The sequence below is a fragment of the Coccinella septempunctata genome, chromosome 3 (assembly GCF_907165205.1).
Source record: "Coccinella septempunctata chromosome 3, icCocSept1.1, whole genome shotgun sequence".
Classification (NCBI taxonomy): domain Eukaryota; kingdom Metazoa; phylum Arthropoda; class Insecta; order Coleoptera; family Coccinellidae; genus Coccinella; species Coccinella septempunctata.
Window position 1 is genome coordinate 7,513,646 of NC_058191.1, and position 23,258 is coordinate 7,536,903.

The 23,258-nt window shown below is 34.9% G+C and overlaps 1 protein-coding gene across 1 annotated transcript in view; it reads right to left on the reverse strand.

Moving 5' to 3' along the window:
- Positions 1-23,258, reverse strand: part of LOC123310499 (carbonic anhydrase-related protein 10) — a 447,368-nt gene that overhangs the window by 22,378 nt on the left and 401,732 nt on the right. Inside the window, exon 7 of the mRNA XM_044893983.1 lies at positions 10,638-10,704. Within this exon, the coding sequence (XP_044749918.1) occupies positions 10,638-10,704 (67 nt within the window). The remainder of the gene's footprint in view (positions 1-10,637; positions 10,705-23,258) is intronic.

Here is a 23,258-nt window from a genome sequence, read left to right on the forward strand (position 1 = left end):
CCTTATTTTGACTTGTAATGTAATGCTTTATAGTGTTTGTCTCTAGATAAATTGAAGAGCATTTTACAGAAGTTCATGAAGATGCCGGAAAGGCGAAACTATATACCTTTTCATGTTCAAATTGGCGCCAATCAGAATAGAAATGACATTAGTCAAAATCAACATCAATTTCGAACTGTCATTATGTAATCAGAAGAAAATTGGAGATAATCAATTCCAAACTGACAATAAGGCGGACCGGCCACCGAATGCGAAGTTGTGCGAAGCTGTGCTTTTTCAATGCTAAATCACGAGCTACGTCACTCGATTCGTAGCTTGTCAATTATTTTAGTACTGAAAATGCTCAGCTTCGCGCAACTTCGCATTCGGTGGCCGGTCGGCCTTAACATGCAAGCGATAGCGCATGTGTCTTTGTGTTCATATCGAAACTGTCGAAGCGAATGTTTATGAATTTACTGATTATCTAATTATGGTTTTTTTTAAGTGTTGTTGGAAAGTTGCGATAGCAATTTTTTTCAGGTTGATAGGTGCTTTTTATTTGAGTTCAACTCATTTTTTCAAGTAAGTCTGTCGTCTGCGAATCCTTTCAAGTAAAATTCAAAAAAAAATGACGAAAATAGGGTTGTCTGTGTATCGTTAAACTATAAAAGTCATATTTATCAAAGAGTTCGACAGTCAGAAACAACTGTTGTCTCTGACGAGAGTAGCCTATGGATCGAAGAGATTTGAGTTTGAGAATAACATTGAAAGAAATTCTATATAGTTTTACTCATACAGGTTGCTCCTAATGACAAGTGGTCTCGCATCATTGATACGGCGGTAGCTACGCCCCTGATTCAAGATATAGTTTTTTGAGAAAATTCGTTATTCTCAACTCGTACATGGTTAATTATTGAGTGAAAATCATTCAATAAGCAATTTCAATAACATAATTTGCTTCTGATTAATGCCAGTTTGAAGTGGATGTCGAGGCCAATTTTATGCCAATTTATTTTGACTAATGTCAATTTGAGCAGCTATTGTATTGAAAATTTGTATTTGTATTTCACTATCAAGATTAATATGCATTTGGACAAAGGCGATCTCATTAACTGAATACAAGATGTAATCAAAAACTATTATTTCAGATCCCACAAATAACTGAACTCACAAAGCCAGATATTGCAAATAAATCAATTCGAATACTCCGCTTGTCGCTTATGTTTCGAAAATGGAGTATATATAAAGCAAAAATGTTTCTTCCCTTTCTCATTTATACAACTATATATGTTCGTGCAGTTTATGGTGAAACATCCTGTATACTATTAGGGCAAGTGATTAACGACTTCCAAATTATAACAAAAAAAGAGAAGGGTTGATAGGTTTCAGGTCCAATAAAATGAAACCAATTTAATAATTTGCCGACGTTTCGGCTTATTTAGAACCTTCTTCAAAGGCTCTGAAAAAGAGTAGGTAATAAATAGATATTTATTATCATCTTAAAAATGAATAACAAGTAATTTTATCTGTGTTCTTTTTGTTGTCTGTGTCTTTTTCCATTCTACAACATGCCTAATAAATATTAGATGGCAGGAAACAGTTGAATTTTATGTCATTTTTTTTCTTTTATTTTCACTTTCAATAAGACTTCGTTTAAAAAAAAAATGTACATCTCTCTAAGTATTTTTCTTCTCTTGATAGAAGTTATCTGACTAATAGAACCAAACAATAATGTAAGTTTTTTCACCCTTTTTCTGATTGATGTGTGTGACTCTATTCTGTTTTCAATTTTACTCATGTTTTCGAGGTAGTGTTGTTTTTTATTTACATGTGAAATTGTAATTGTTAAAGTTTATATATATGTGAGTATTTTATTAACATTGTATTCTTCTGTACAATTGCTTAGTGCCAATTTTATATCTATTTATTACCTACTCTTTTTCAGAAGAAAAGCCTTTGAAGAAGGTTTTAAATAAACCAAATCGTCGGCAAATTATTAAATTGGTTTCGTTTCTTTGGACCTGAAACCTATCAACCCTTTTCTCTTTTTGTTATCCTGTATACTGTCCTTCCACAAAAATTTTCCCTAATTCTATAAAAAAAGGCATTTAGGAAGACTAGGACGATGTCCGAGAAGGAATAAGTGTTTCCGTAAACAATGTCACAATTTCCCAACGAAATGATATGGATTCTTAATCTCACTTATTCTGAACATACATTTCAACTCTACACTGTTTCTGTTCATATTCATGAGGGAAATTCCGAATATGCTAGTTATGTCCAACCTTACCTGTCTGTATGTTTATCTGGTGTACTATTCAATTTCGTTAATTAATTCTAAACTTCTCCTTAACACTACCTAGAATGACTTGCATAGTGAACGTTGATTTATTTCAGGTAACCAATTAAAACAGTTTGCACAATATGAAGGCAGACTACTGAAGTAGAGCTTAGAGTGCAGGTTGAATTTGATAATGGAGTGAAAATGAAGTTTTTTCCAGTTGAGTTGTAATGTATAATTTTTTTTTCAAGTAAGCCCCAAAACAGATTTAAATTTAGTTCAGTAAAGATCATTAGTGAAAATTTTCACACTTAGTCTACAGGCTTCGGATGTTTGAAAATATTCTTATTATTGATTGGTGAGGTTTTTGTTTGTACATTGAATTCAAAATATTTAATATCTTCTCAATATATGCCAATATTTCGAATTCAAAGCTGATATGGCATACAATAATCAATGTGTGCTTTAACCTGAAATAAATTCAGTGAATCAAGGACACTTTATTTGCAGTGAATATTATGATATGACAGGCCGATTATTATTTGAAATTGCGCCTTCTTTATGTACGAAAATATTATACAGCATATCGCAAATACGTCATGGATTATTTTTTAGTGGCAATCCAATTTTTATATATTTTATATCAAGTTACATATACGTAATATATATCAACTTGTTAGTCCTTGTCGTTGAAAAGATATTAAACAAACAACAAATTCTTTGAAAATGAATTAATCTGCTTCAACCTGATGAAATTATTCAACCAGTTCAGATATGAAATATCAAGAGGTATTATATTGTTCAATCAAAAAACTTGATTGAAAATAAGTAAGGAGAATAGCATCGTATCGAGCGAAGATAAGCGGTTCACAGTCTTCCAGTCTTAGCCAAATTTTTGACTCTTCCAATTGTATTGAAAAGTTGTGATGTTTCAGCAACCATTGAACGTAGTAATATGGCAATTCTTTCAGAATGTAAATCATTACAAATATTGCACATTTATTCATTACTCCTTACAGGATATTTTTCACTCGAAAAAGCTATTCTCCATCATTAAATTCGTTTATGTTAATTCATGTGACCTACCCGTATAAGGAAGTAATCGTTTTTTTGTTCCTACATTTTATTCATTCAAAGTATTAGTACTTGCACAAATTCGAAAGTACAAGGTGTTTAATAATCCTCAAAAATATATAGGGTGTCAATATTCAAATTAAAAAAAAACTTAGATACAGGAGGGGATTATGGATCATAAATCATGGGGACTCAAGATCCCTATTACCCCTTGATCCACCATTTTCAGTTACTGACATTCACTTTCATTGAATGTTCTTCAAATTCAAGAACTACCAGTTTGATCGAATAATGGAATTCAAAATCATTAAATAAGTAGTAGTAGCAGTTTTTTTTTTCATAAAATTGCATCAATCATGTTGAAGTAAGAACTGCTGGCCAAAGTTGATTTGGGACCAGTCCACTTCTATAAAGCAACCTGCTGACAACTAATATTATGTTCGGCCTAATGCGCATGCGCAACTAAGTTAGGTACACGTGCTATTAATGGTGCAGAAGCCAGTTCTGTCGGGAATGCGAATAGATAAAGGCTACTCTCACTATTAATAGTTTCAAGCGACCATCGGCCATTTTGTATTATTCACCAGTGTGTTAAATAGATCTTTAAATAAACTTTGTTAAAACCGTCTCATCAGTTTTAAGAGTATCCACCCTCACATGGTAGCAGCGCTTGTGTGTATGTGCGTGCGTATTAATTAACAAACAGAAGACCACGTGTTAAACAGAAGACTAGAAGACCACGTGTTAAACAGAAGACTAGACGACCACGTGTTCAACAACAAGCATGTTCAATCAAGAAGAGATGATCGAGATGGACCAATCCGATGCAAGCGAAAGGTCAACGATGGGAGTACCAGAAAATATTTTTGCAATGCTCACGAACACCAATTTCGTGAAGATGTTGGCAGAGCAAATAAACAACTTGAATCCTCCGGCAACCTCATCAGGAAGCACAATAACGGAACCATCTGTGGAAAAGGTCAATATACCCACCTTCATAATACCTCAATTTGAAAACAGCGACAAGCTGAGGGGTCATTCCAATTTCCGTTCATGGAAACAAAGAGTCGAACGTGACATCAGGGCCCTAGGAAGATCGCAATTTCTACTTCACAACATGGGTGGACCAGAGTGTAACATGAGCGTAGAAGAAAAAAACATGTACAACGCTCAAGTGCTACAATACTTGGAAGCATCTTTGCAGCACGCTCCCAAAGCTGTAATAGAAAGCGAAGAATCGGCAGCTGAAGCCTTCAAAAAACTGATTCAAATGTTCGGCAAAAATGATGTCCAAAAAATGGTGGAAGTTTTGGACAATTTTGGAAAAATCACATTTTACCCGAAGATGAACCCGGTGAACTTCGTATCACAATTCGAAAAAGGAGTTCAAGAATTCAAGGAACTGGGCTTTCCGTTGGACCCGAAGATCATAGTGGGATATTTTCTACACAAAATCAAGGATGCTAATGGTTTCTTGGCGTTTTTCACCACAATGGCTACACTACCAGAGGAAACGAGGACGTACGAGTTCGTAAAGAATGCCTTTCTGGAGGTGGCGAATAGCCAATATTTTAAGGAAGCAGAAAACAGTATGTATAAGAATGAATCAAATGATAGTTTGGATATTTGTTCCGAGTGTTTTGGTATTACGGGTGAGAATCTCAATACTGAGATCAATGAAGTGTATACTGTATGCTCTTTTTGTATTGACGATCCCATTGGGGAATGTACTTTTGCTAATCCTAATTCAGTTTCAGTGCTCTGCATCAAATGTGGTAAGAGAGATGATAATAATTGTTGTGATTTTTGTTTAGAGAATAGGTCTGATCGAACAAACAGGGATGGTTCAAAGAAAGAGAAATATCAAGCTAAGAGGTCTCCTTATTTTAAAGAGAAAAGGGCAGAAAAGAGTCCTTACACACTGGATCAGTTGGAGAAAATCAAGAAAATGACACCAGCTGAAAAGCGTGAGGCAAGTTGCAGAAAATGTGGTTTGATGTTCCACAAGTCAAACACATGTGTGAACACAGAGAGATTCTGTTTTTACTGCCATAAGAAGGGACATGAAAAGAAGGACTGTAGGAAACTGAAAGATCAAAAATCTAGTAAGTCATTGTTCGATTTGAATAAGTTCAGTATGTTTGCAACATTTCTAGTTGATTCTGGTGCATCTCACCATGTAGTGAATGTACAGAATATTTTGTTGAACTATCAGGCTTATAAAGAGCCGATATCTGTTGTTTTGGCATCGGAAACTGAAAGCACTATGTCAATGGGTCAGGGAACTCTTCCATTATTAGTACAGTTTGGAAAAAGTTCGCACATTGTACATCTAGCTAATGTTCAGTATGTCCCCGAAGTAAGGGATAATATTCTCAGTGTCCGTGCATTTAATATTCAGTTTGGGACAAGTCTTGTGCTAAATGCTAATAATGGATTTATTTTATCTAGAAAATTAAGAAGAAAGATCTCCCTGCTCTTTGTATCGGATGGCGTTTATCGAATTTCAGCAAGAGTCAATCCTGGTGATACAAGTAGTATCAACAAAATTAATGTAAATAAAGTAGAAAGTATAAATAAACAGTTAAGTTCGAAAGATAATTCTAGCTTTAAAATGAAACTCTCAGTTATCAAATCCAATAAGAAAGTCAATAATAGTAGAAGAGAAACACGAAAATTACGTAAAAGATTTACTCGTAATCAGTTAAAAATGTTGGCTCAGGAAGGTAGTATGTGGCATCGTAGAATGGGTCATATATCATCTTCTTACTTAGGAAAATTACCTAATGTTGTTCAAGGAGTTAAAGAACTCACGTATAATCTCAGTACTGGTAATTGTTCAATTTGTTCTAAAGCAAAAATGACCAGAAAAACATGTGCAAAAGAAAGAGATCGAGCCACTAGAGCTTGTGAAATTCTTCATTCAGATCTATTAACTGTCAATCCGCCAACACATTACACTAAGAAAAAGTATATTTTAATTGTTCTAGATGATTATTCAAGATATGCACAAATTTTCCTGATGAAACAAAAGTCTGAAACTTTCAAGTTTTTGAAGTCTGCTTTGAACTATCTTCAGTCATTATTTCCTAGTCCTGGTCAATTCAGAAAATTACGTTGTGATAATGGAACAGAGTTCATCAGCGAATCTTGTCAACAAGTTCTCGATCAGTTTGGTATTCAAATTCAGTTAGCAGAACCTTATCAACATGAGCATAATGGAACTGCTGAAAGGTTCAATAGAACACTCCAAGAAAGGGCTAGAGCCTTGTTATTTGAATCAGGCTTTCCAAATACTTTCTGGGGTTTTGCATTTTCGACTGCTTGCTATCTATACAATCGTACGCCTCATTCATCATTAGACTTTTTGACTCCATATGAAAAACTCTATGGAAAACAAGCCGATCTGCAAAATATAAGAATTTTCGGTTCACAAGCAGAAGTTAGAAATGAAAATGTTCCAAAAGGTAAAAAGTTGAATGCAAGATCCAGCACAATGTATTTAATAGGATATACCGATACTGGCTATTTGTTGTATGATCCTAAAACCTGTAAGACTATTACATCTTGTAATGTTCTAATAAATGAAGAGTTGACCTACAAGTCATATGAATCAAAGTTATCAGTCCCAAGTGATGAATTAACAGTTTCGTCTGAATCTGTTGAGTCCAGTGAGAATGTTTCTGTTACGCCCTCTGTAGGCAATTCTGTTGCGTCCATTACGGACATATCTGTTGTGCCACCTACTGGCAATTCTGTTGTATCAGTTGCAAACAATCCTGTTGAAATGAAATCAGTTGAACGAAACTCTGATTCTGTAAGAACTACAAGTCCAGTACAGAGTAGCTCCAACAATTCTGTTGATAAAATAAGTGCTACAAATATGTTAGAAAATGTTTCAGTTAGCTCTCAGATAAATAATGAGATAGAATATGAAGAAATATCCCAGCTAGATGATTTTGATGGCAATGAAACCAGTGGACTTGATATGCCGCAAATTTCAGTTAATGCCACAATTTTGAATCCATTTGGTTTTGTATATGATACAAAAATCTATCAGACAAGTAAAACACCTCAAACATATCTGGAAGCAATGACATGTTCAGAAAGTAGTAAATGGATTACTGCCATTCAGTCCGAACTTGAAGCTATAAACCAACATGAAGTTTGGGAAATTGTGGAAAGAAAACAAGGTATGAAAAGTATTCCGTTGAAATGGGTATTTACAGTTAAGGACAATGGTGTGTGTAAGGCTCGTTTAGTTGTTGTAGGATGCAAAGATACTGAAAAGTATACTCCTGAGGAAACTGCATCTCCTACGCCAGCTCTATCAGTTGTTAAATTATTATTTGCATTATCAGTTTCTAGGAATTGGCATGTTGAACAGTTGGATGTCAAAACAGCATTTCTTCATGGTGAAATTGATCGACCAAAATATGTAAGTGTTCCTGAAGGAATCAATCTGGATAAATCAAAGGTAATATTGAAGTTAAGAAAAGCTCTTTATGGATTATCTATAGCACCGAAATGTTGGTTTATGACACTTGATAATTTTCTGAAGGATTCTGGTTTTGAATCAAATTTACGAGAACCATGTTTATATAAGAAAAAGGAAGATATTAATATCGTTTTGATTTTAGTATATGTTGATGATCTATTAATTACAGGTAGTTGTAGAAACCTTATTCAGGAAAATGTGAATATGTTGAAGTCACGTTTTAAGGTAAAACAATTTGGCTTTCCTACAAAATTTCTTGGTTTAGAAATCACTAGATCAGAAAATCAGTTGTTTCTTCATCAAACACAGTTTGTAAATGAAATGTTGAAAGAATTTCGAATGGAAAACTCAAATTCAGTTGACACTCCTTTAGTTCCTCAAGGTAATCATAAAGTTCCGGAAGTAACGAATGAAGCAGATTTTCCGTATAAGAAAGCTATAGGTTCCCTACTTTATTTAAGTATGTTCACTAGACCTGATATATCCTTTGCCGTAGGTTATTTGGCTAGATTCCAAGCTAATCCACAGCAGTATCATTGGACATTAGTTAAAAGAGTTTTCAGGTATTTGAAAGGTACAAGTCAGTTAGGTCTAAAATTCACAGTAGGATCTCCAATTTTGTCATGTTATTGTGATGCAGATTTTTCAGGTGATAAGTGTGGTCAAAAGTCGACCACAGGCTTTGTGATTTTTGCATTTGGTAATCCTGTTGTATGGTGCTCAAAATTGCAATCAACAATAGCACAAAGTTCAGCAGAAGCGGAATTTATTGCACTTACTCATGCTACTAATGATATTCTATTTTTAGCACAATTATTAGAAGAGACTGTGGGTCTCAGAGCATTTCCAGTTAATATATATGAAGACAATGAAGCAGCAAGACGTAACTGTCTGGCTAGTACAAGTAAAAGCCGCTTGAAGTATGTGGAACGTAAATATTTATTGATTCGTCAACACGTAAGAGATAAGAAAATTAATATAGTGAAGATTAATACTAATGATCAGATTGCTGACATTCTAACAAAACCATTGAATGCAGCAAAGCTCACTAAGTTTCGTGATCACCTTGTATTCTATGAGGTTTGATTTGCATGAAAATATCCAATCCAAGCATAAGATGTAAACCAAGTAATAAGTCATAATGATTCAATATTATAGGAAGAAAATGAGAAAAGTCAACGACAAACTCAAAACATGCTCTGTTTGATCAAACATTTCATAAGTAATATTAATTCTTTTCTTTTCAGTCATTATGTATACCTGATCTGAGTAGTGTTATAAATGATCTTCGATCTAAAACATACTCTGATAGTGAATTCTGTTGTTTATCTTAGTATCTTGACAGGATCTTCGATCCCTTAGGTACTTTGGTAATATGTCTGTTGAGTGTTTTATCTGTATATTGTGGAAAGGTTCTTCGTTCCTGGAAACATAATCTGATAATACTCAAAATTTGTTGTATATTTGTTCGAGTTATATTGGAAGGGTCTTCGGTCCCTGGAGATATACTTTGATGAATATACATGTTGAAGTGTTCATTTGAGTCATGTAAGAAGGGTCTCCGGTCCCTGGATACATACTCTTACGAATACTAGTGTCTTGATTTGGAAGGGTCTCCGGTCCCTGGAAATGATAGATGCGAAATCCAAAATTCTGACCACATGTGTGTAATGAATTAATCATGTTAGTCCGATATGATGGAACATACTATGTATGTGATCAGTCATGTCATTTATATGTTGATCTACTATGTGATATGTATGCATTATGGCATATGTATCTGTTGATCAGTTTCAGTTGATATGATGGTATAATATCACTTGTGGGAAGGGTCTCCGGTCCCTGGACACAATGTATTGATACCATACCAAATATGAAGGACAGTTGGTTCGCTATAAGGAACCCTATTCCATTGCCTCACAGCAACAGCTCTGTATGGTTCCACTGACAATCCTGTTGTAGGTTTAAGGCTTGATTTATATAAATTCTAATAAAATACTATCTACTATTGTACACTTTACATATATTCTATATTTCTTAGTTTATCGAAGTCAGTTAAATGGAACTTTCAGTTTTCTGTTGAGTAGTTGTCAGGTCCTCAGTTTGGGAGGGGGTGTTGAAGTAAGAACTGCTGGCCAAAGTTGATTTGGGACCAGTCCACTTCTATAAAGCAACCTGCTGACAACTAATATTATGTTCGGCCTAATGCGCATGCGCAACTAAGTTAGGTACACGTGCTATTAATGGTGCAGAAGCCAGTTCTGTCGGGAATGCGAATAGATAAAGGCTACTCTCACTATTAATAGTTTCAAGCGACCATCGGCCATTTTGTATTATTCACCAGTGTGTTAAATAGATCTTTAAATAAACTTTGTTAAAACCGTCTCATCAGTTTTAAGAGTATCCACCCTCACAAATCATCATAACTAATCTTAAATATGGAATGTAGTTGTAAGGTACCATTACCGAGAAGGGCAAACTTTCCTGGGAATTATACCTAAAGAAAATTAAAAGATTTCTGTATTTCTTGATCAAATCTCTCCGTATGGAAATATTGAGACCCTTTTAAAATTTTTCCTTATATTTTAGTCCCATTAGCCAAACCATTCCCCCTATTTCCTAGCTGAGGTAACGTTATCGACTAATTTATTTCTCATAAAATATGGAATACGAAATGAACCGTAACTTCATCGGAACTTCATAGTTGATTATGAATTTTATCAATGGGCATACCTAAGTTCATTTCGAGGTTCATTTCGTATTAATTTTCATCAAACATAACTAAATGAATGACGCAAAAATTACCTCCATATCGTATCCGCTCCAACTGGTCTGTCAGCATTCGCAGCTCGGGATTGGATAAATCACCCAACTGAAACAAAAACGTTAAATCAGCACCATTCGAGTGTATTAGCTTGGTGAAGTTTATATGATCAAATAGACAAATATAATCTCTGTACGTACTCAACCGATCAGTTTTCAAAATTATTGTGCAGGTACAATATGAAGTTTATCCATATTGAATGTAATTAAGCCTTCAAACCCCTTATGGAATACTAGCGTAACATGTGAGATTAAGAACTGATGAAACGAGCAGACTATCCAACAGGAACTTGGATGATTTTCACTCAGAAAATTTCGACTTGAAGCTGAATAGTGAAGTTGTGGTCCATCCTGTTGAAAAATTTTTTATTTATTTTTTCCGTTTGACGCATAAAAAATTTCTGACTTTCCGAGATGACGAACTGATTGAATTGATGAAAGTTCAATGAAAACCCCATATAAATTAGTGATTTCTGACGTAAGATAATAATTTTCTCTGAACTGACCCCTAAAACGCCCCTTTCAATGAAATTAATATATTCGGAAATGCAGTTGAATGAAGATTTCTTGATAGAAACTGATTTTTAAATATTTAATTAATTGTGTTTTGAAAGTCTTTTAGAAAAGGTTGACAAAAGTTTTAATATCGATATCGCTCAATATCAAGGAGGGACTTTTTTTAGCGAATAACCACTTTTGTTCTCAGAAATCCCTTCTAAATTGAAATTTATTATGTTCAGAATCTTCCTCTCTGACGGGGAGGATTTTTCGACCAGATCCGGTTGTCCAATTGGGGACTTTTCAACAGAACACTTCGAGTGTCGAAGGAACATTAAAGGATCCTTATATTGAAAACCATATCCAGTTGGTGTAACTGTTGAATTCCATTTAAAAAAGAGTTAAAGAAGGGAAAAAATTCTGAACCTCCGACACTATATTGACAAATGTCTGTATTGTCGAATAATTGACGAATTCATAAATAAACCAAAGATTATAGAGTAGAAAGAATATGTCAATATTATGTAAATTGCATATTTGATGTGAATTGAATATTGATTCATATTAATTTCTGATATAAGTTGTACAAATTCAACTAAAATTATTGATTCAAAACCATGTATGGCATAGAAATACACTGAGCAAAAAAATTAACGCACATTATGGAAATCTCAAATTTATTCTACAACTGAAGATGTTCTCAATGATAATTATTTTTATCAGAATTATGCATGCATAGTTTATCCTCTTTCAACGGTTTTTTTCAATACAGATGTTTTTCCCAGCAGGATATTATCAGATTTTGAATGTATTGACTCCATTCTAAAATCAGTTGTTCTCGATCAATTCTAGTGATCAATAGTTTTTCTTCCGTTTGATTTTCTACACTCGATCGCTATGCAACGCGAAACAAGCAATTTGACCCAAGAGGAATATGCCCAAGCGGTAGTTTTGCGAGAAGAAGGGTGGACATACACAAGAATTGCAGAAAGGTTTGGAGTTTCCCATACAAGTGTGTCCAGAATGTTGCAGCGATTCAGGGAGACAGGTATGAATGTCCGAAGACCAGGACAGGGTAGACCACGGATAACAACTGCCAAACTGCCATTCAAGAACGTTACTTAAGCAACCGCTCGCCTGCTTCAAATTTAGCTTGAGCAAACTCATGAGGTGCAAATTAGCACTCAGATAATAAGAAATCGCCTCAGAGAATATGATTTAAGGCCTCGTGTCGCGGCAAGAGGCCCAGCGCTACACCAGCCCATCGAAGGGCGCGTTTGGATTTTGCGAGAAAGCATATCCATTGGGAAGAGGCCGATTGGGAAAGAGTTCTCTTCACAGATGAGTCTAGATTCTGCCTCTACCATTGTGATCGACGTTCCCTTGTAAACAGACGTCCACATGAAAGATATGCTCAGTGCAATTTCATGAATACTACTGGTTTCGGGGGAGGATGGATTATGGTATGGGGTTGAATATCTTTGACTGCTCGCACAGACCTAGTGGTCGTTGATAATAGAGCTATAAATGCTCATAAGTCTATAAGGAACATTCTTGAAGAGCATGTAGTGCCATTTGCCCCATACATTGGTGAAAATTTCTTTTTAATGGACGATAATGCCAGACCACATCGTGCGCGCATCGTTCAGGAGTACCTTGAAGAGGTTGAAGTCTCTCGAATGGAATGGCCAGCAAGAGGTCCAGATCTCGATCCGGTTGAGCAGGTTTGGGACAACCTCAATAGAAGGCTGAGAAGTTTGGAAAATCATCCAGCTACTCTTAATGACTTAGGAATCCAACTCGGAGAAATCTGGGAAGGATTAGATCAGAACATTTAAAGATCACTCATTTTGAGTATGAATCGTCGTTGCCAAGCTGTAATTAACGCAAGGGGTGGAAATACCATGTAGGTATTAAATCACTTATCAGCATTTCAGTATTTTGAAAATTGTTCATTTCTCTTCTTTCACAAAAGATTCGGTGAAATCGTGAATTTTCCTTCCATTTAATGGGTGTTGTTTCGTTCAAAACCTTCCCGAGAGAATATGAAAAATAAGTTATAAAGTCAATGTAGAGTCAACTTTCATTAAAATTGAGATTTTCAGAATGTGCGTTAATTTTTTTGCGCAGTGTAATACCTCTGACGTTAAGCAGATAACCATATACTCTTGTGTCCTAGTGGAAGCTCTATTCGTTGTCGATAATTAAAAATTTTCGTGAATTTTTTATAAATTGCAAATAAAAAAATAGCACTTCCCACAGTGTATTTCATTGATATCTATTGATTCTAACATCGATCGTTAAGATGAAAACTAACCTCCTGATCACAAAACAAAACCATAGTTTTGTTTTTCGTCGCTCAGTTTGTTTTCTGATCTCAACAAAGTTAATATTGAAATTCAATCGAAGGAATATAATTCCAATTTCGCGCCCAAAACAAGAAAACTGTTATTAATCAGGTTTTCTGTATTGAAAATATGTTTTCAGCGCCATCCCATTGTCGAATGTGTCTTCACTGACCAGAAGGTGGTCGGTTTTCAGTACTAGAGATATGAGGACGTTCCCTATTTTTCTACTGTATAATTTGAGATAAAGGGTACACATCCTGTTATAGTTAATGTTTGTGGAATTGATCAATTAGGACACAGAAATAGAGAAACATAATTTTCTCTTCGCTATTTTCGTCTGACCAGCCTGTATCTCAGATTGATCCAAAATACCAACGTCCATTCAACACCCAAACCCAATACCTGATGAAATGTCCCCCGTGTCTATGAGAGAAGTGGAGCGCTTAACTTTCAATGGACAGAAAAGGAGTAACCCAGGTTCCACTGTGATAGCGTCAAATGGGGCAATTAAATGGAACGTAGTGTTCCTATTGAAAACGGGTCCATCCGTCTTGTCGTTAGAGATCTCTGCCGCACTACTCACTGACCCTTGGACTCTTTCGTCGTACGAGCTTTGTCTTCTGGGAGAGGATGATGTGGGCGTTGGGAATTCAAATGCCGTAATCGTTTTTTTGGGGACTGTTATCGATTGAGATTGACAAATGGAGACAATCTGATTGCTTATGTTGGAAGTTTGTCTACGTATGTGTGATAGACGATGCTGTCTCAATCGAGATTATAGGTAGGTATCTGATTTGTCTGGCGATCGGACGTACTAACAAATCATTTTACTCATTTCTTATAATTTGACTCTCTTGATATAATATCTACTTATTCATGCAACCAGTTGGGAGCACTATATTTCGCCAAATAACGCGAAATTTTCCTATCAAGTACGGAACGTACGAATTATCACGAAGTACGGAAAACTATCTTTGACTATGCTTCTTTCCATTGTGTGCCAATAGATGGATATAATGGGCCTTATATAAATTCACACTAACTATCCAAATCTTAAACAATTCAACCTGCCATATTTCGTGAAATTTTCGTTGAAAAAATATGCTGTAACAGGCAGTTTTCATCAGGAATAGATACTCTCACTCTTATAGTTTACTCAGAAAAGAAAGGGATAACTTCGAAGTTTTCAATAAAGTATCGACCAGATAATAATATAGTGAGAGACTTATCGGGTTTGTTATCAAAAAATCAATATGATTAGTGGCTTGACAGACAGATTACATGGACTTTCTAGTCCACAATATTTACAGGCAGACTTGAATAATTTGAAGTCACTTCTCTTGACAACTCCTACCCAAAAAGACTTGTCAATAGGCTCCTCTACTCCACACCTGCCAACAATGAGAATAGTGTCAACGAGGATGTTGCTGAGGAACAACCTAGCATAGTTTCGACAAAGTTTTTCTTATTTCCAGACTACGGCAATTTGACATCCAAACTTATAACCCTACTGAGAAGGCATAGTACGGAGGATAATATGAAGATCTACATCAGAGCTCCTACAAGACTGGATCGTATTCACAAAACTCAAGGACAAGACTCAGGATACCGACATGTCTAACGTGGTGTACAGAGTGGGATGTTCAGATTGTCAGGGAGTTTATATAGGACAGACATCTCGTAATCTAAAAACTAGACTTAGAGAACACCAGAAAAATTGTGAAAGTGGAAAAACTAACAGTGGATTAGCACAACATGTATATGACCTTGTTCATACTGCAGACTTTGTCAACGCGGTTGTGATCTGTAGGGAAAAAACTTGAGCAAGAGAATGTTCTAGCTCAGGTTACTGTATGTTCATTTACCAATGAAACACCTTGTATATCAAGATAATTTTGAAATTTTACATTAGAGCTGATCTGGACTAGCACTGGCACTCTTGTCAGTATCGCATAAATGAAGTAGAGTGCGTTATCTTCTGAGTAAGGACTTAATATGGAGAATTTTTTTCTAAACTAAGAATAAATATTTAGCTGATCTAGCTTCTCTTTCTGAGAATTCAAAATTAAGTTCAAGGTAGTGGTCACTGACTTTAATGGTTCATAAAAGCAGAAGCTGGTGCCCGCGTGTTCTACCTTATGGAAAAGGGAGGCATTGGCATCATTCACCATCTGGAAAGCCTTCTCGTGCCCTTTAAACAGTCCACTATCACGCCTTGGTCATGCCTCAAATTATACATTTACACTGTTTATATAAGTGTTTTGATAAAAATCGGATATCAATGTAGTTGCTATTCGTGTAGCTGATTCAAGGTGTAGATGATTAGTTGCGGAAATATAAAAGGAGTGATTTGAAAAAAAAAAATTACAGTTCACTTTTTCAGGAAAAAGGTGAAAGAAATTGATTAAAAACGAGATAGAATAAAATTTGTTAATTCACACTTGAAGTCTTCTCTCGGCAGATGAGTGAAAACTATTTATGAGCAATTTCATTCCTTCATTGATGTAGCCATAACAATTCTACGAAACTGGACTCCGAAGGCAAATAAATGGATATGGCCACAATAACTGTGCGCCCGGCAAATATTGTACCCTTGAGACTCAACGCTGGGCTGTGCCATTCCGTTAATAATCTCCAGTTCTATAGACATTTTCATGTTGAAATCCAATTCTAGACGAGGTGGATGAACGTTCCTGGGCCCTTTCAAATATATGCAGATTGTGGGTTCTTGGAGAAATTGGACAAAACGCAGTTGCGTCAAAACATTAAGATGATCTAGCTGATGCATATCTACTATTATACTACTACTCTTTGTTATACTACTATTCATTTTTACATCAATCTGATCCTTTTTTTGAGTTTTTTCTCTCTCTCTCTTCTTTTAATCTCTATACTTCACAACTTCATGAATTTTAAATATAACTCATCTACCGTGGGTTTCATAAAGCTTGATCGGGGAATCAACGGTTGATTGACTAATAGACGTCATTTTGTTTTCAATCGATAATTCAGTCATAATCATTCTGAATATCATTCTCGCATCAAATTATGATGTTCATACGTCTATTAAATTATCCTCAATTGCTACTTCTTCAATATATAAAGAAATGAAAAGGTTTCAGTGGTTTCGTTTTAGAAACAGAGTGACTTTGAAATCGTTGATCGGACAATCAAAATATTATGAAACCCGCTGCTAGTCTTCAATATCGCCATTGAAGCATAGGTGTGCAGTTTAACATCGAACCTTATTCAACCTGTCCTAATTGAATGAAATTGTCAAGTCAAAGTTGAGCTGGGTTCAAAGTGATAACATCCGGATTTTCTATCAACTTTGAGTAGTCAATACTCAATGCTATTAAGAATTTAGATTTGACAATCCCTAACCCTAGGATTGTGGAGAACGATGAGATATCCATGGTAACGTCATTATTTATGAATTAATCAAATTACAATTTGTTTCGTAAATTGGATATATTTCAAGCACTTCTAGAAAAAATATATTTCCCAACTCTTAAGGAAGGTGTCTTGCATAGTACGGGCAAGCAGTTGAGAGAGGCTCAACTTTGGGCAACGGCAATTTCGTGCGGGAAAGTATCACTTTCCGCACTTGTTAAGGGAATAACTATTTCTTGACCTGTGCGGAAAGTTATACTTTTTGCATGCGACTGACCGAAGCGAATCCTATGATGAAGACGAAGAATTCACGGTGCCCTACCCCCTCTAGTAGCGAATTCATACTCGATAGCCCTTATTGAACCAAAACAACAAGTTTGAATAACGTATTGGTACTGCATAGAACGAAAATTGTGTTGTTTATATGTCTCGTTTGTAGGGTTCGTAAATGTTTTCTGACTACAGATAATTTCGATGGGCCGAAAAATTACCAACCACATTGTGAAAAACGTTTTTTGCAAGAGCATATTCTCGGCCAGCTAAAATAGCAAACGCACCTGAGCAGAGAAAAAGTTCAGGATTAACTGAGATGTTAGCTTGATTTTCGATTTAATAACAATAAGTAAACAACACAATAGCAGATTTATTGTGACAATGATTTCACCTTCAAGAGCAAGAGATACCATTGTGGATGTGACGGGTTTGTTCAAATAGGTTCTACAACAAGCATTTTTGGCAGTTTTTGGTGTAACGTAGAAAATATGTAAAAATTTTAAAACAATGAAGGGATGTGAAATCGGGAAATGAATAATGCAACTGAACGGGATTAGGAGTTTAAATGGAAAGGACTTTTCCGGATTGTTTAGGATTTTCAAGTATCATTTAAAGGTTCTTGAGTTTGCACGCCATGACGAAACCACACTGGAAACCATAGTCAGCATATACGCTTCGATGGGACGTTCTTCCGTCCAGGTCTGAATGATAGCAAGTTGGCCAGTTTGATTCAGACCGTAACACTTATTGATATTGATATCAGTGGCTCATATGCGTCCGAATTTATTTTTATTAAGTTCAATGATTATTAGAGTGGAAACATAATGAGTTGAGTGAAAAGAATCATACCTCTTGATAGACATTGAGGCAACTCACATTCTGAATGGACCTTTCCGCCTTGGCAGTGTTTTTCGTTCGTAGATTCAATTTCAAATTCAAAATCAGTCGATTGGACAACAGAACTAGCGACATCGTTGTTGTGCTGAAATGTATTATCGATTTGTCCCTAGTAATTTCCAGGAAATGCATAGGCGGTGTTTTCTGGTTCATGATTTCTAATAATTAACTTCTGGAGCCGAGTACTGAAATATTGCACAGGTAGTTTTGAGAACTTTTTTTCACACAAGCGTGACGCATAAAAGGAATTGCTTTTTTTTTCCATAGCTGCAATAATTATGAGATGTTTTCCAATTAAAGGGAATTTTTGAGATGATCATTCGATACAAAAACATATAGGTAGGTATACATATATTCTTCAATTCATCGAACAATCTTAAGACTACGAATAATGAATATAGTTTATTTTCTTGAATGCTCCTGGATTCAGGAAACCAGGATTTTTCTGAAAGATGATTTAATGATTATTCTTAAGAAAAAAAACTCAATTTTTGGCACAAAGATATGTAGGAATTGTCGCATTTTCAATGTTTTTTTTTTGACAAAGTATACTGGTTGTTGTCAATGGACATTATTCCAATTTTCCATGAAAAATGTTGATGTGTCCTAGGGCTTACATTGCCAAAAGTCTTTGAATGATCTTTCGTACGCATCCACTCCTGTGCAAACGACATTACACTGCATTTCAGCATTTCGCTTGTCATGCCGGTGTTTCCAAACTGAACATCAAGAGATAAGATATTATGTCACTTAGCAGATACCTCAAAATCATAGCCTAACCTAATATAACTTTCTGAAGTTCCAGAGACCTTGTGGGTGTCAATTCATCGAAATCGCAGTTGTTTTGTATACAGGTTGATTCCGGAAGAGAACTTCATAGTTCAAGAGGAGTTTACACTAGCCAAGACAATTTTCGAAACAATGTTTGGTTGATGGCCTCTATTGAGATTATACAGGATGATTTGTACAATTCGACCGATTTACTTTTATCAATAACTTTGGTATGATGTCTGATATGTAGTACAATATGAAGGAGTATTCATTCAATAATTCCAACTCAACAAAATACAGTTGCAACTGTGATAATTTCATAGTGTGCAGATTGAAAAAACACCCTGTAGAGTCATTCGGGGTAACTGAGCGCAGAGGGTAAGTGGTAAGTGTGCGCAGGGCGTATATCTCGACTATGCAATGTATGAAAGAGGGGTTCATTTGGGTGAAGCAAGGGCGCAGAATCGCCAAATTAGTTTTTCATAGGAGTGCGCCGTGCGACGTTTCGTTAACTTTTTATTTGCAATCAATTCAATTCACTAGTTTTCTTGTTCATTTTTAGCATCTCTGCAAATTCTGCCAGGTCCAAGTTCCGAGTCCGACAGTGTTAAACAATATTTTATTCGATCATGCGCGTATTAATCTAAATATATAATAAAAAATCTTAGGTTCTCTTAGCTGCTCAACTCTATAAGAACGTCAATTCAAATTTTGACTTACTGGGGAAAGTGTGCGCATAGATTCATTATATGGGCATTAGTTCAGTGAGGAATAAATTATGATGTTGTTGATTTTCTTGGTTAAGACTCGATCAATATTGTCCTATTTTCTGGTATTTCATTTCCTGAGATCATACTTCTAGATTTTTCACAGGATATAGGAAACATGGATGGTCCAAAAACTAAACTCAACTAATGCCGACGTTTCGCGGATATATTTCCACTTCTTCAGGGCAAAGCTGAAGGAAAGCTGGTGGAAAACATAATTTCAGCTTCGCCCTGAAGAAGTGGAAATACATATATCCGCGAAACGTCGGCATTAGTTGGGTTTAGTTTTTGGACCATCCACGTTTCCTATATCCTGTGAAAAATCTAGAATTGTCCTATTTGTTCAGAAAAATATACGTGCCACCAACAGGGGAATGTATCAAGTGTTGTATTCACCAGGAATGGTGACACGAACAACAATGCAGTGCTTGTAAAAAGGCGCTTCTGTATTGACAATAAACAGCATTTCTCTAATATTGTAACATTTTGATGACATTATTTTGTATTTTGTTTTAATTGTGTGGTTCACTAAGCACTGCGTTCACTTACCCCGTGAGGGTGCGCACAGTTACCCGCAATACGGGGCATGTGAACGCCCTCCTACTTTCACTATTAAATTTTTTTGCGGAAAAAAAATGTTTTTGTTTGTTTGCTTTTTGATGGTTTTTTTATAGATCAGAAAATTCTCTATCTTATGAATATGTTTTAATTTTCCTAGCTTCAACATTTGAAACAGGGTATGGCTTGAAAAGCAAAAGTGCGCACAGTTGCCCCGAATGACTCTACATTGCTTTTCGACAACTTCGTTATCTGTTTCAGAATCAACTATAATAAGTCATTCTTTTGTTGATTCTTATTTTTTGGCACAAACTCCGGTTTTCCGAAATTTTTTCGTAAAAACACAATTTCGAAATATCACTCCAAATCGATGGGATTATTCTGAACTGTATCGTCCAACGATACAAGAAGCATAGTTGTTCCTGAGTTTTTAAATATGTAGTTTCACCAACTTCCAAATCCATATTTATCATATTCTGAATCAAATCCTTTAATACACAAAATTACTTCATATTATGCACATAAACCAGGAGAATCTACATTTTATCGAATTTCTAATAAATCTATTGATGAGATTTTGATTTTGCTTCAAAATATTACATTCATCGAGAGTTATTTCAATAAGATGTTCTGTATTCCTAATTTCTTTTTTATAGACTTCTGTTTGCAGATGTTCTCCATACAAAATAATCTAGATTCTATAGGGATAAAATAAATAATAAAGAAATAGGAATTCCGTGATCTATTCACATGTTCGTATAATTCCTTTTCAGTTGATTTCTAATTAGATAATCAATCAAATATTACTTGATTTCTCACGTTCAAAGCAGAATGTGTTGGGGCTTATATAAAACGAAGAATTTTGTTCAAAGATAAACAAAATCACACAGTGTGAGATAACACTACAGTAAATTCAAGTTCGGCTAATGAGCCAGTACTGAAAAACATTCCTGCAGCTGAGATTTTTACAGTTGTTGAAAATGAAAACTATTGGACAATTTATCAAAATTAAATTTCACTGTGTAAAATCATGATAATTTCTCTTTCACAACGTTTCACCTGGAAAAAATAGTGCAGCACAAGCTAAGAATTACGTTTAGACCAAACGATGATAGTTCGTTTTGATTTTAAGCCTACTTGACGACGAATTTGTCTGAACCATATATATCTATTAAACCAATATCGATAACACGCGTTCTAGACTACGACAAAAAGTGAAGCCAAATAGTTGGGAGGAATCCACTTGTACGCATGCGCGAATTAGAAGTTCGAAAATATGACAATCAAGATATTGGTTAGTTTGTTTTCATATTTGACGTTTTGATTGAATGAATTCGAATGATGATTTATTTCAAATTCTTGTACAAATTTTGAGAAGAATTTTATTTCAGGCGAAAGTTAATGAATATTAAATTCATCGAGAATGTATCCGTTTTTTTCAACTTTCAGATGAATCAACGAAAAGAGATCAAACCAAATAAGTGCATCAAAACTATTCACTCAATATTATTTTGATTTGTGAAATAATAAATGCCGAATAGGAATGGTATTGTCTATACTCAGTGAACTCAAGAGTGACATAATAACAAGTTCGTTTTATATTACTGTTTCATACCAGTTTCAATATTGCGTATATGTGTAAACATCATACTTATCTCACGTCCTGAATTTCCCCTCTTGTAAATCTACTCAATACTCAATAAAAAATATGCTTTGGTCAACATTTAATGTAATATGTAGTTATATTATATATAAAAGTACAGAGTGCTCATTAAAAGAGCCATGCTTCAATAGAAGCAATACAGTAATCAATTTGGCAATATGAATATTGCCAGAAGATGAGAAAATGGTAGATACTAGTAACTACAGTTGAGCTTTATATATATATATATATATATATATATATATATATATATATATATATATATATATATATATATATATATATATATATAAAGCTCAACTGTAGTTACTAGTATCTACCATTTTCTCATCTTCTGGCAATATTCATATTGCCAAATTGATTACTGTATTGCTTCTATTGAAGCATGGCTCTTTTAATGAGCACTCTGTACTCATATATATATATATATATATATATATATATATATATATATATATGAACCCGTAGTGCGTTGTTACCTCCGTTAAGTTCATTGGGCGACCTGACCTCCGGGTGAAGGAGTTATATAATTGGAATAATTTTTGCTTATATATGTAGAGGGGAAGGTAAATAACAGGGGTACCTAAAGAGGGGAAAAGATTTTCATTGAAAAATTTTTCTTTAAACGAATCAGACCTTACTACCTCCGCATATATTTTTTATTAGTAGTGCGCTCTCACCTCCCGCAACGTTGTCAGATTTGAGGAGGACAGAAAGTAGGGCAGCTTGAATTCTACTCATATACAGCTGCTCTTCCGATTCATTCACACATACTGAAACCTGTAAATAGTTCGAGAACGATACTGATATTAATAAACTTCATACGCTAATAATTGATTGATAAGGATTCGGAGTAAATGAATTTGGACAGAAATTATTATCTTTTCTTCATGAATATCAACAGTTTTGAATAAGTATGCTATGTCTACGATACTTCGTCCGATAGGGGAGTTTAATACCGTATAGGTCCTAAAATGAATGATACATGACAATGAAATTTTTCGTTACATATGAGATTAATTCCAAAGACAATTTTACCGAATTTGTTCTGGTATGAAATAGTTATCTAAATTTTGGGCATTATATTCACGACATGAGGAACTCCATTGAAATGTTTTTCCCGAATGAATCAACAAAGATATACGTTTCACTTTCAGCTTCTATACTTCATTCACTTTCATTTTAGCACAGGAGTGGCCATGGAAATTGAATACCTTTCACTCTGTATGGTACGAAAATGTTGGGTTAAGACGCTTGTCAAAATATTTTTGAGTTTTAAATAAATGCTACGTAGTCCGTTCTACGTGAGACTCTCAGTAATTACGTATTTCATCACAATGTCAAATCACTTCGGAAAATATTGCGTCGAAAATATGTAACGAACATAATTGACATTTATACAAACTGATTGAAGACATACCAAATCTATTTATTT